Here is a 13723-nt window from a genome sequence, read left to right as displayed (position 1 = left end):
TCAACTATTAAGCTTAATGCTCTATGATTGTAAAACACTGACTGGAAATAACATGTGATCAGCAAACTGCTCTCACCTGCATGTTCAGGGAAGACGGGTTCTATCGATATTGCATGGTCTGAAGGTGCAGCTACATGGTGTGGATCACGGAGATAAATTCCCCGTTGATTGCCGACAACAACATTAAACCCCAAATTACTGCTGGTCATGGATGAGTTTTGTATGAGGTAATCATATGCTTTATCAACCTAGTAGGAGAGCAGAAATAAATTTCATATGTCAAATTCAAAAACTTATAAAAGTAGCACATCAAAATCAGATTTAGTATCACTGACATATGTTGTGAAATTTGTCGTTTTTGGCAGCTGTGTATTGCAATACATAATATTAAATAACTATGAATTACCATAAGAAACACATAAAAATTAAATAAGTAGCATAAAAAGGCAAAGAGCATGTGAAAGCCGGTTCAATGTCCATTTAGAAATCTGATGGTGGAGGGGAAGAAGCTGTTTCTGAAAAGTTGAGTGTGTGGCTTCAGGGTCCTGCATCTGATGGTAGCAATTTGAAGAAGGCACAGCCTGGGTCATGGGGGTCAGTAACGATGAATGCTACCTTCCTGAGGCACCATCTTTTGAATTGTCGTTGATGCTGATGAGGTGAGTGCCCAGATGGAACTAGCTCGGTTTACGACTTTCTGCAGCCTTTTCCAATCCTGTGTAGTGGCTCCTCCATACCAGACGGTGATGTAACCAGCTAGAACACCCTCCACAGTGCATCGGTAAAAATTTGCAAGTGTCTTAAGTTACATACCAAGTCTCCTCGAACTCTTAATGAAATATAGCTGCTGTCGTGCCATATTTGTAGTTGCATCAATATGTTCCACCCAGTACAGATCCTCAGAGATGTTGACAGCCAGGAAATTGAAAGTACTCACCCTTCTCTCTCTGGTCTCCTGATGAGCACTAGTGCATGTTCCCTTGACTTCCTCTTCCTGTAGCCCATAATTAGTTCCTTGGTACTACTGATGTTGACTGCAAGGTTATTGTTGCGACACCACTCAACCAGCTGATTTATCTCACTCCCATACACCACCTCGTTCATCACAGTAAATGTGAGTGCAACTGGGTAATAGTCATTGAGGTAGCTCATCTGCTTTTCTTGGGCACTGGTATGATTGGCACCCTTTTGAAACAGGTGGGAATCTCCATCTGCAGCAGTGAGAGATTGAAGATGTCCGTGAACACACCCGCCGGTTGGTTGGCACAGGTACACCATTGGGACCTAACACTTCGCGAGCGTTCACCCTCTTGAAAGATGTCCTGATATTGGCCTCTGATTCAGAGATCACAAATGCTGCAGCAATTTACACAGGTATAGTTTCCTTCTTCCTTTTAAAGCATGCATAAAAGGCGTTGAGCTCATCTGGGACTGAAGCGTTAGGTTTCACCTTGTAGGAAGTAATAGCCTGTAACCCTGCCAGAGTTGATGTACATTTGATTCTGTCTTTAACATCAATCAGATTTGTTTATTTGCTCTTAAAATAGCCTTCCATAGGGCGCACATGGACTTCTTGTATAGTCCTGGATCATCCACACAGGTCTTGAAGTCGGTGACAAATGGCGCATTCATAAACACAAGAGGTACTGCAGAAGCTGAAAATCCACAGCAATTCATTCATATTTGAAGATGTATTATTGAATATTGTCCAGAATAATGTCTCTAAGCAGTCCTACAAATGCTCCTTTGCCTCCCTTGACCATATTTTCTTGGTCCTCACTACCGGGGCTGTGGGCTTTAGTCTCTGTCTATCTGCTGGGAGTAGAAGTACAGCCAGGTGGTCGTATTACTAAGAAACTGATTAACTCCACTTCAGCAACTGCAGAATCTGGAATGTGGCATGGGGTACCAGAAATGTATTAATGATCATGAAACCAGACAGATTACACAACCCCAGTCACAGCACTAAACTTGACAAAGTCAGAAATTTAGTGTCAAATCCACAAGTCTTCCTCACTAACATCTCTACCAAATTTGCTACTGTCTGATAACTAGGTGTACTTTATATTGAATAAGCTGGTCCTGTTCTCATTGTTCCTAAAAATGTTTTGTTCCACCACTAAAGGGATGATAGCCCAGTGGAATGCAGCTGGGAGGAAATAACACTGTGATTTCTTAAAAATGATTTAGGATCCCACAAAGTCTCTTCCCACCTTGAATGTGAGGGAATTTCACTGTCACTCAGCAAGATAGGCCTGTCAGAAGCGGTGTGAGAACAAATAGCAAGGAAAACTTCCTTAACCTCATCCTCACATCACTAAGAGATCAAATGCAGGCTCCTCATGAAGATCAGGACTAATAACAATACCCTCTATTACATTATGTGGCAAATCATTGTGCTGTATTGGATAGGTTAAGAACTGCATTAGGCATCCCTGAGACACTGAGGGCCAGAAGCAGCATCAGAACTGTCACTGAATAACACAGCATAGATACAAGCTCTTTGTCCCAGCCAGTCTATGCTAACCCTGGTGCCCACCCAAATAGTCATAATTTCCTGTGTTCAGCCCATACCCGCTTAAGTACTGCTCCTCCATGTACCTATCCAAGTGCTTCTTTAAATATTATTGTCCCTGCCTCAACCACTTCTTCTAGCAGCTCATTCCATATATTCACCAACTTCTGCATGAAAAGCTTTCTCTCAGGATGCTTTTAAACCCTTACCCTCTCATCTGAAATCTATGCCTCTAGTTTTGATCTCCCCTTTGCTGGAGATGAGACTATCACTATCTACCTTAGCTATGCATCCCAGTAAACATTTGCAAAAAGTTGCCCCTCCTTCTACTAGCTCTAAGGACCTAGCCTAGACAACCTCTCTCTATAGCTCAGGCTCTCTGGTCCTGGGGACATCCTCATTAATATTCTTTGTACTCTTTCCTGGTGACCAAAATGGTACTTAGTATTCCAAGTACAACCAATGACTTATAAACTGCCACGCAGTGTCACAACTCCTATACACAGTGCCCTTTCTGATGAAGGCCAGTGAAACTCTTTTTCACCACCCATCTTTCTATGAAACTGCTTTCAATGAACTATGCAGTTGCAGTTCCACTACACACCCCAGTGCCCTACCATTCATAGTATAAATCATAGGGTGGTCTGATCCAGATACGCTTGCAATCTAGAAAATCTCTTTCACTATCAACATGGCCTAATTTCATGTCTTCTGTAAATTCAATGATCAAGCCTTGTGCATTTGCATTCAAATTATGATGAGTAACAAGGGCTGCAACCTCAGCAGCACTACACTGGTGGTGTCACTAGCTTCCATTCTCCAACCACCAGCTCTGCTTCCTACTTCAAAGCCAATTTTAAATCCAGCTATCTGATCCTCCTTGTATTCCATGTGACCTTCACCTTCCCTGCTGAATGCCTTGCAGAAGTCCAAGACAGAACATCCACTGCACTACCCACATCTATCTTTTTTATTACCTCTTCAAGAAACTCCAAAAGGTTTGTCAAGCATGACTTTTCATGCAGACTCCTCCTAATCACCTCTCAAACCTGTGGTCTCTACCACTGGGAAGGGCAGAGATTGTGAATCCCATCACCAGCAGGTTTCCAAGTTACAAACCCTGTCTTGGAAACATGTCATTGTTCCTTCCTGGTCTCTGGAACTAAAATATAAAGCACAGTGTTTAGCAGCACACCGGAAGAACCGTTGTGATTGAAAATGGGTCGCTCTGTATTATGAAGGTGGTCCAGGAACATGGCTTGTGGATTTGCTGCCAGAGACCAGAGTTCAATCCAAACCTCGGGTGCTGTTTGTGTGGCGTTTGCACGTTCTCCCTGTGACACCTGGGTTTCCATCATGTGCTCTGGTTTCCTCCAAGATTACAAAGATATACAGGTTGGTAAGTTTGTTGGCCACTTAAGTGGGCCTGCAGTGTAGGTGAGTGATAGAATCCAGAGTCAGCTGATGTGAATGAAGGGAGAATAAAGGAAAAGGAATGAATATAGATTTTGTGTAATGGGTGGTTGATGACCAGCATGATCTATTTCCATGCTGTATCTCTCTGGCTGAGAACAAGAGACTTGGAGCCCTGTAAATCAATTAAACAGTCACTTCTGTCCAATGGATCTAGAAAACAGGGTACAGTAGTTGTTCATTTCTTCACTGGTAATCGAAAAGCATAACTAATGATCAAGAGACAATACTTTAAATCACTCAGAAATTTAATTTGAAGTCAGGCAGAGAAATACTGACAGGGAACCGGATAGTAAGGGCATTTCTGTGGTTACAATTGAGACTCCAGGATGGTGTGTTGCCTTCCTAGTGTTAGAGTCAAGATGTTTCACAATGAGTACAAGGCATTCTGAGACAGGGAAGTGAGCCAGAGGGCGTGGTCCACATAGGTATCAATGACATAGTCAGGAGAAGGGATGAGGTCCTGCAACGGGATTTAAGGGGTTAGGTAGAAAGTTAAAAAGCAGGGTCATAATCCTGGACTACTACCTGTGCCGTGAGCAAGTGAGCTGAGAAATTGATAGACACTGTAGATCAATAGGTGTATTGAACTATTGAATGGTACAGGAAGCAGAGCTCCAGAATTCTGGATTATTGGGCTGTCTTCCAGGGTAGATGGGACCTGTACAAACAAGATGGTTTGGATCTGGACTGAGGGGAACTGATATCCTCACTGGGAGTAGAAGAGTTTAATCAAGAGTGGAAGGGAGATGAGAACCACAGCAGGTGGTAAGGTTGAGGACAAGAAACATGGCATGCAATAAGATTGAAAGGAAGGAGAGTAAGGGCCAAGCTAATAAACATGATGGGTCTGATGGGCTATAATCTGTTCTTTTCAGTGTTCAGAGTATTATGGGCAAGAACGATGAACTTGGAGCCCAAATCAGTAATGGAATTACAGTGTTGCTGTCGTTACTCATACCGGGATGTGTAAGGGACAAGACCTGCTGCTCAAAGTTCCTGGGTTGCATAGTATTAGACATGATAGAGATGGGCGTGAAAAGGAGTTGTACAACTGATAAAGGAGAGTATTACGCTAGTACTCAGACTGCTGGAGCTGACAGTCCCATGGGAAGATAGCTTAGAAGAGGCCTTTGAAAGGAAGCTCTCCAAGTACGCACGACTGGTCAGCAACTGTCAGCAGGCTGGATGGAGAGCGAGGTGTCTCTCAGTGGAGATTGGTTGTAGGGGAATCGTAGCCCGTTCTTTAGTTACAGCCTTCAGCATTTTGGGCATCGAGGGACAGAGGAAGAGGAGAGCCATCCGCAGTACCACCGATGCAGCAGAGAAGGCCTCAAGTTGGCTGTGGCTCAAAAGAGGGGAGCCATGGAGTCATAAGTAGCTAGCCATCTGGACACAAGCTGGGGTCTGACCAGCCCTGGCTGGGTCTCCTGGAGGAGGTTGCATGATATTGAAAGACCCGAAACATCACTGAAGATGTGTCCAGAAGCATCAATAGATGTATGTACACAGCAGAAATAGGATATGTCTAGTTAAAAAGATGAAGTATACTACTGGCCTCCCTATAGCCATACAGAGGTGGAGGGACAGATACCTAGACAGACTATGGAAAGGTGCAGAAAAAACAGGGTCATCATAATGATGGGACTTGAACTTCCCTAGTACTGATTTGGAATTTCTTTAACACAAGAGGGCAAGATGGGGCAGGCTTTCTTCAGTACATCGAAGAGCAGATCCTGAAACAATATGTGGAGAGTCTAGTAAGAGAGAAAATACTGGACACGGTTTTGGGAAATAGGCCAGGTCAGGTGACAGACCTGATAGTGGGTGAACACTTCGGGAATCAACACCACAACTCATCATGTTTTAAGATGGTTATGCGAGAAGACACTAAATTGAGAAGGGCAAATTACAACAGGATAAGGCAAGCTAAGGGGCATAAACTGGGAGCAGATGTTGTCAGACAAGTCCACATTTGAACATGTGAGAGTTGTTTAAAGACCAGTTGATGAGAGTTCAGGCTTGGCATTTTCCAGTGAGGAGAAAAGACAAGGTAGGTAAGGCAATGAAACCTTGGATGCCCCAAGAGGTCTTAAATTTTGTCAGGAAAAAAGAACAGGCATACACAAGATTTAGGGGGGAGAAGATGGCAGCGCGACGGTAGCGCGCGCGGCCCCTTTGGTGATGAATATCTGTTATTTGTCAAGTAGAGGACTGTGCACAATTCTGATTTGATGGAGATAGACGTGAAAGCACAGTGGAACATCTGGAAAACTTCCGAAATGACTGCTTTGCTACCGCTGCTACTGTGTGGTAACCAGAATCTCCGGAGCTGAAGGCCCCGAAATCCTCAGCTTTGCGTGTTTCAGCGGCCGGGGAAAAGTCGAAGGCGCTCGGGAGGCTGTATTGGAGAGGCTGCTTGGAAGCTCGGAGTTTTCGGACGGATGGACTCAGGGTCGGCTGCTTCTAAGGTATTGGCAAGTTGACGGTGCCTGGAGGTTTATGGCAGGGAGTTCCTTCCTTTTGCCGCCTGCTATCAGGGACTCGGGAGTCGATCCACTCGGGACTTTGAGAACTTTTTTTTTTACTGTGCCTATGGTCTGTTCTTTATCAAATTATGGTATTGCTTTGCACTGCTGTAACTATATGTTATAATTATGTGGTTTTGTCAGTGTTAGTCTTTGGTTTGTCTTGTTCTCTGTGATATCACTCCGGAGAAACATTGCATCATTTCTTAATGCATGTATGCATTTCTAAATGACAATAAATCTAAAAAAAAAATCAGAATGGGCCTTTAAAGAATACAAAGATAGGAGGTATGTGTTCAAGTAAGTGAATAGAAAGGTAAAAAGAGACCATGGAATGTTCTTGGTGAACACAGTCAAAGATAATCCAAAGGTGTTTTATACTTCTATGTAGAGAAAAAGAGGTAACTAAGAGGGTAGTTCTACTCAAGGATAAGGGAGGGAATTTGTTCTTGGAATCAGCACAAGTGGCTGAGGTACTAAATAAGTACTTTGCATTGGTGTTTACTGAAGAAATAGAAAGAAAGTGAAAACAACAATGCATGTTAAATTGGTGGGACATTTTAAGACCTTAATCTTAAAATGTCCCACCAATTTAACATGCATTGTTGCTCTACTAGGAATGGGCATCCTGCAAAGATCACACAAAGACCACAACGTGCAATGCTGAAGGAGGTAGTGCTGGACCTTCTGTAAAGCATATACCCCTGAAAATTGAAAACAGCATGCAAGGAGATTGCTGGGGATTTGACAAAGATGCTTGTGTCGCACTTGCAACAGGTAAGGTCCTGAAGGATTGGAGAAGAGTGAATGTTGTGCCCTTGTTCAAGAAGAGAAATAGAAATAATCCTGGTAATGATAGGCCAATGAGCCTCACGTCAGTGGTAGGGAAATGATTAGAGTGAATACTGAGACACAGGAAAGGCATGATCTGCATAGCAGGTCATGTTCAATACACTTGTCTGAGTTTTTTTGAGGAGGTAACAACAATACTTAATGAGGTTAAGGTGGTGGATGGTATTTACAAGGAGTTTAGGAAGGCATTTGACAAGGTTTCTTGTGGTAGGAAGAAAAAGATGCATAGGATCCAAGGTGAATTGCAAGTGTGGATTCAGAAGACCGAAAGTAGGGGTAGACAACTGTTTTTCAGGCTGGAGGTCTGTGATCAATGATGTTCCACAGGTGCTGGGACCTCTTGTGTGCAATGATCTATCAATGATTTGGATGAAGATGTGGCTGAGTGGATTAGCAATATTGACACAAGAAGAAAACAATGTAATATAGGTCAGTTACAGATATAGTCAAAGAACTGGCAGATGGAGTTTAATCCAAGCAAGTGAGAGGTTCTGCGCTTTGGGAGATTAAAGGAAAGGAAAAATTATATAGTTAATGGTAGGGCCCTTAATAGCATTGAGGTACAGAGCGGTCCTGGTCCACTGTTCACTCAAAATGGCTACACAAGCGGATAAAGGGGTAAAGAAGGCATGTGAAATGCTTGCCTTCATTTTTAGGGGTGTTGAGTATAAGAGTACAGAAGCTGTGCTGCAGCTCTATAAAACTTCAGTCCAAGCAAACTTGTGTGCGGTACTGGTTGTCCCCTTACAAGAAGAATGTGGAGATTGTGGAAAAGGTGCAGATGTAGTTTACCAGGATGCTGTCTGGTTAGAGGATACAGGCTGTAAGGACAGGTTAGACAAACTTGGATTGTTCTCCCCAGAATGCTGGACGCCGAGAGGAAATCTGATCGCCACATCCCGCTCACTCTGCACTGGTACATCACAGGTACAATGGTGCTAGTAAGTTTGTGAACCCTGCAGAATTTTCTCCGTTTCTGCTTAAGTATGAACTAAAATGTGATCTGATCTTCACACAAGTCCTAAAGCTAGATAAGGAGAACCCCTTTAAATAAACACCAAAAACATTATACTTGTTCATTTATTTATGAGAAAAATTATCTAATATTACACGTATTTGTTGGAAAACATATGTGAACCTTTGCTTTCAGTAACTGGTGTGACCCCCTTGTACAGCAATAACTTCAACCAAACGTTTCTGGTAACGGTTGATCAGCCCTGTATATCGGCTTAGAAGAATTTTTGGTCATTCTTCCTTACAAAACTGCTTCAGCTCTGGGGTGTTGGTGGGCTTCTTTACATGAACTGCTTGCTACAACATTTCTATAGGATTAAGGTCAGGACTTTGACACCACCTTTCCAAAACACAAATTTTCTCTTTTTTAAACCATTCTGTTGTTGATTTACTCGTCTTTCAGATCATTGCCTTGTTGCATTATCCAACTTCTATTAAGCTTCAACTGACAGACTGCTACCCTGATATTCTCCTGTAAAATGTCTTGATACAATTTTGAATTAATTGGTATCTCAACGATTGCAAGTTGTCCAGGCCGTGAGGCAGCAAAGCAGCCCCAAAACATGATGCTCCTTCCACCATGCTTCACAACTGGGATAAGGTTTTGATGTTGCTGTGCAGTGCCCTTTTTCCTCCAAACACAGCAATTGTGCATTCTTGCCAAAAAGTTAAAACTTTTGTTTCATCTGTCCATAGAACATTTGTCCCAGAAGCATTGTAGAACATCCAGGAGGTCTGCTGTACACTTGAGATGTGCAGCAATGTTCGTTTTGGAGATCAGTGGTTTCCTCTGTGGTGTCCTTCCATGAACACCATTCTCATTCAGTGTTTTTCTTACAGTGGACAGATCAGAGACTTCAAGTTCTGCAGGTCTTTTGTTGCTACCCTTGGGTTCTTTTTCACCTCCTTCAGCATTGCACGTTGTGGCCTTTGTGTGATCTTTGCAGGATGCCCATTCCTAGTAGAGCAGCAATAGTACTGAGTTTCTTCCATTTGTAGACAAGTTCTCTTACTGCTGACTGATGAACACCCAGGTCTTCACGAAAGCTTTTGTAGCCTTTTCCAGCTTGATGCATCTCTACAATTCTTCTTCCAAGGTCCTCTGATTGAGACATGGTGCACATTAACAGACCTTTCTTGAGAAGAACAGGCTCTGTCAGTAACTTGACTCTGTTTTTTTAGTATATAGGGCAGGGCACCTCAACAACCCACACCTCTAGTCTTATCTCATTGATGGAACACCTGACTCCAAATAGCTTTTATAGAAGACATTACCCCAGAGGTTAACATACTTTTTCCAACAAATATATGTAATATTGGATCATTCTTCTCAATAAATAAATGAACAAATATAATGTTTTTGTGTTATTTACTTAATTGGGTTCTCTTTATCTAGCTTTAGTATTTGCATGAAGTCTGATCACATTTTAGGTCATATTTATGCAAAAAAGGAGAAGATTCTATAGGGTTCACAAATTCTCTCCCCTCTCCTATTTTCTCTTTATACCAATCACTGTCGCCAGAGATCCATCAATTAATCTGATAAAGTTTGCGAATGACACCACTGTCATTGGACTGATGACCAGAGGCAATAAATCCAAGTACCACCACAAAATAAACAATGCACATTTTATTCCAAATCTGTACTTTAACCACTAACATTATATTTTATATAATTCTTTATAATCGTTGAATGCTTTTGTTTATTGGTGCATGCGATGCTCTGACCAACACAGCTTGGCAAATTCCTAATACATGTAAATGTATCTGGTGAATACCATAATAAAACTGCAGAACATACCAGGACGAGTGTCGTGCCAACAACTTTAAAGACACCTGACAGAATTCAGGGAAAAGCAGGCCATTTGATAGGCACCACATCAACCAACATTCATTCTTTCCTCTACCACCAAACAGTGACTGCATTGTTTACCATCCTCAAAACACACTGAATTTGTGATCCAAAACTCAGACTCTACTCCAAAACAAGTCAATTAAAGACACAGGAGTAACACCACTACTGGGTCTAAATCCTGAAACTCGCTCCCCAGCAGCACTATGGAGTGTCGCACCAGGACGACTGCTGCAATTCAAGAAGATGGCTCAACCATCACCTTCCCAACAACAGTTAGGAAAAGGGCATTAAATGCTGGCCTTAGTACATACCATAGTTAAAGAGAACACAGATTCTTGAGATACCCATTTGTTACAGTTCACTAAACTGAAAATAATCCATTTATCCCTACTCATTTTTTCCAAGTAACCAATCCACTATTGATCCTAAAATATTACTCTCACACTGGTGTTAAGTTTTGGAGCAACCTGAATGGATCTTTTCCATGTATATTGATGTCACTTAACAACGGATTCTAGTATGTTTCTACCAAATGATATCAAGCTAACAGACAGAGGCCTTTTTCTTCCTATTTTCTTGAATGGCAATGTCATTGTCTTCAAGTTTACTTGGTCCACTACTGACAGCTCTCTATGTTCTTGATCTGTCTCCATCTTTGGCGACAGACTGTCTACTGATAACCTTTTTAAAAAACCTATTGTCTCTCAGTTATTTTGACTATACCTCTTCTTACTGTGACTTGCAAACACACTATTCCATTCTTTCAGTTTCTCAGTAACTACCACACCTGTTCTCAGGCTGAAGCTTTCCATTCTAGAACAGCTGAGATACAGTAGCTTCCTTTTAGCAAGAACGGTGCTTCTCTTCCACACCACATTTCAGCTGCTTTCACCAGATCTCCTCCATTTCCGGCACATCTACTCTCACCCATCTTCCCACCATCATAACAGGGATAGGTAAGGACAAGGAAAACCTATCACTTAATCAGCCTTTATATTCAGCATATTTTTCTCCATAATGTCTGCCAGGATTTTACCACTAAGCCATTTCCCACCCCACCCCCTGCTTTCCTGCTCTACGCGACTCCCTTATCCGCTTGTCCCACCCAATTGATCTCTCTCCTGGGTCTGGTTTTGGGTTTTTGTTTTGTGAGGAGGTGTGGGGAGAGCACAAGTGAAGACGCTTGGAGAATCCCACCCGAAGGGGAAACTCTATTGCAAGGAATGCTTTGTGCGGGTGAATGGCTTCAAGGAGGAAGGGCCAATACTTCTGAGTTAGCCAGCTTGATTGTGATGTTCTTCGAGGGAAGTTCGCTCTGTGGCTGGTAATGAGGGTTCAGAGCCGCGACTAAAGCGATACAGCCAAATTCTACAGAAATGAGCTCCAATGTTTATGTGCACATTTAGACTGGTTTAACTGTAAAGGGACCTTTTATTTCTTTTTCTGTTAACTGTTTAAGTTGGAATATTGCTAAATATACTTACACTGTAATTGTATGCCAGTGTACAATCTGTTATTTCCTGGTGAAGGATGGCTTTGCATGGGACAGTATTTACACAGCATTCACCACAATTTTCATTCCCTCATCAGAACATTCCAACTTTCCTGTTTGGTTGAACCCGAATCATACCGACCCTAGATGCGTGTTGCTTTCTGAAGGTGGCCTTCTCCCCGTTACCCATGTGATGCAGAGTCATGTGGCCACTAGACGGAGTTAGCTAACGAGCTGAGTTTGTTACAAGCCCAGTAAGAGGGTTACACTTGTAACACACATCAAAGTTGCTGGTGAACGCAGCAGGCCAGGCTGCATCTCTAGGAAGAGGTACAGTCGTCGTTTCAGGCCAAGACCCTTCGTCAGGACTTTGACGTGTGTTGCTTGAATTTCCAGCATCTGCAGAATTCCTGTTGTTTGGGTTATACTTGTAATGTTTTTCAATGCGCTGAGAACATTTCAGTGAATAGAGAATTTTGGAAGGACCACAACTAAGGTGTCCACCATCTCTGTAGCCATCTCTTTGAAAGTATAGAATAAGGCAAATAATTTTAATTCATAAAACTACGTACAAGTTCCAATTGCAATACAGGTAAAAGCCAAAATGTGCCTCATCACACCATTCAGCAATGTGTGTGTTATATCACAATGCTTTCAAAGAGATGTAACCACAGTATCTCGCATCTAACAATAAATTGTTAGATTTTAACAATGATTCCATATCCAGACATTAATTAATACATCACTAACAAGAGTTGATTTCTTCAAATCACTCCAACATCATAACCAAATTTAAAGAATAAGGGAAGATTACAAATGTACCTGAATTACACCATGTCCCTGTGCAAATACTTCAATATCATCAATCTTCATGGCTGTGTTTTCAAGTGCTCGCCGAATGAAATGAATACTGTAGCCAATACCATTAGCTTTAAGGCCTGCAAAAGTTGTATTAAAATCAAAATACGTACAAATACTAAATTACATACTTAGCACAATATAGCATGGGACACAAGAAGCTGTAATCAGAAATATTGATTGGCAAAATACACACAAAACTATCAGCCTCTGGAAGTAATGCAGAGAAGAGGCACAAATTAACCTCAATTTATTTATTTATTTATTTATTTTTAGGTAGCTGCCAGAACAAACATTACTCAGTGGCATAAAATATAAGAACACACAGAGAGACTAATAATCAGAAAAAATTATTGGTCCAAATTATGTTTCCTATGAATTCTAGTAGTACTCCAGTGACTTGTTCTAAATTTTTAGTACCCTTGACGTATAAACCTTGCTCTGACATCACCAATTTTCTGTTTTGAAATAAGTGATAGAGGAAGCCATTTATCTAAATATTTCATAATAGGATGAATCACACAGCATCAGTAACTCTCAGAGTATACTGCCAGCTTATATAGCAAACACATTCTGTAGCATAAGGGTTAAGGATCAACATGACATAATGGACCATGCAAAATAAGGCTGACTAGATTTGAAGGATAATTCTTCCACACTTAAACTACTTATTTTTAAAATTACAACAGGCAAACATCACTCCTAGCCAATAAGGAATCAGTTATTCAACCAGGAACTGAGTGATTCCCTTGACAAACATGCTATAACATGTCATGTCTATTTAATAAGAAGGTTGGCTTATATAGGCACATGCAAAGCATTATTCTGTTACACAGTTTTCAATCAGTCATTCACAAAAATACAGTATGTTACCTGAAAGCAACAGGGCAATGCCTCCACACGCATTTGGAGAAGACATTGAGGTACCGTTCATCAGCTGTGTTCCACGTAGTGTCCAGTTTGGAACAGAAGCTATAGCACCTCCTGGTGCACTGATGCACACTCCGAGAGCTCCGTCAGAACTTAAAAACATTTTAACATTAAATAATCTACACTATAAAATTCATGAAACAGTATTAAACTTGAGTGCTAATAATACAAGTAATTTAGAAATTTAAAAAATACAGAACAGTAAT

At 41.6% G+C, this 13723-nt stretch overlaps 1 protein-coding gene across 6 annotated transcripts in view; it reads right to left on the bottom strand.

Annotated features, from left to right (window-relative positions):
- tpp2 (tripeptidyl peptidase 2) overlaps positions 1-13723 on the bottom strand; it is a 142453-nt gene that overhangs the window by 79856 nt on the left and 48874 nt on the right. For all 6 annotated transcript variants that reach the window (XR_010018677.1, XM_063053767.1, XM_063053769.1 and 3 more), the window contains 3 exons: positions 13461-13609; positions 12552-12667; positions 77-248 (listed from right to left, as the gene is read on the bottom strand). Coding sequence is in view for 5 of the 6 variants with exons in the window: in XM_063053767.1 (XP_062909837.1) it covers positions 77-248; positions 12552-12667; positions 13461-13609 (437 nt within the window). In the remaining variant the exon portion in view is untranslated. The remainder of the gene's footprint in view (positions 1-76; positions 249-12551; positions 12668-13460; positions 13610-13723) is intronic.

Source organism: Mobula hypostoma, chromosome 7 (genome assembly GCF_963921235.1).
Source record: "Mobula hypostoma chromosome 7, sMobHyp1.1, whole genome shotgun sequence".
Classification (NCBI taxonomy): domain Eukaryota; kingdom Metazoa; phylum Chordata; class Chondrichthyes; order Myliobatiformes; family Myliobatidae; genus Mobula; species Mobula hypostoma.
This window is presented reverse-complemented; position numbering and strand designations above follow the sequence as displayed.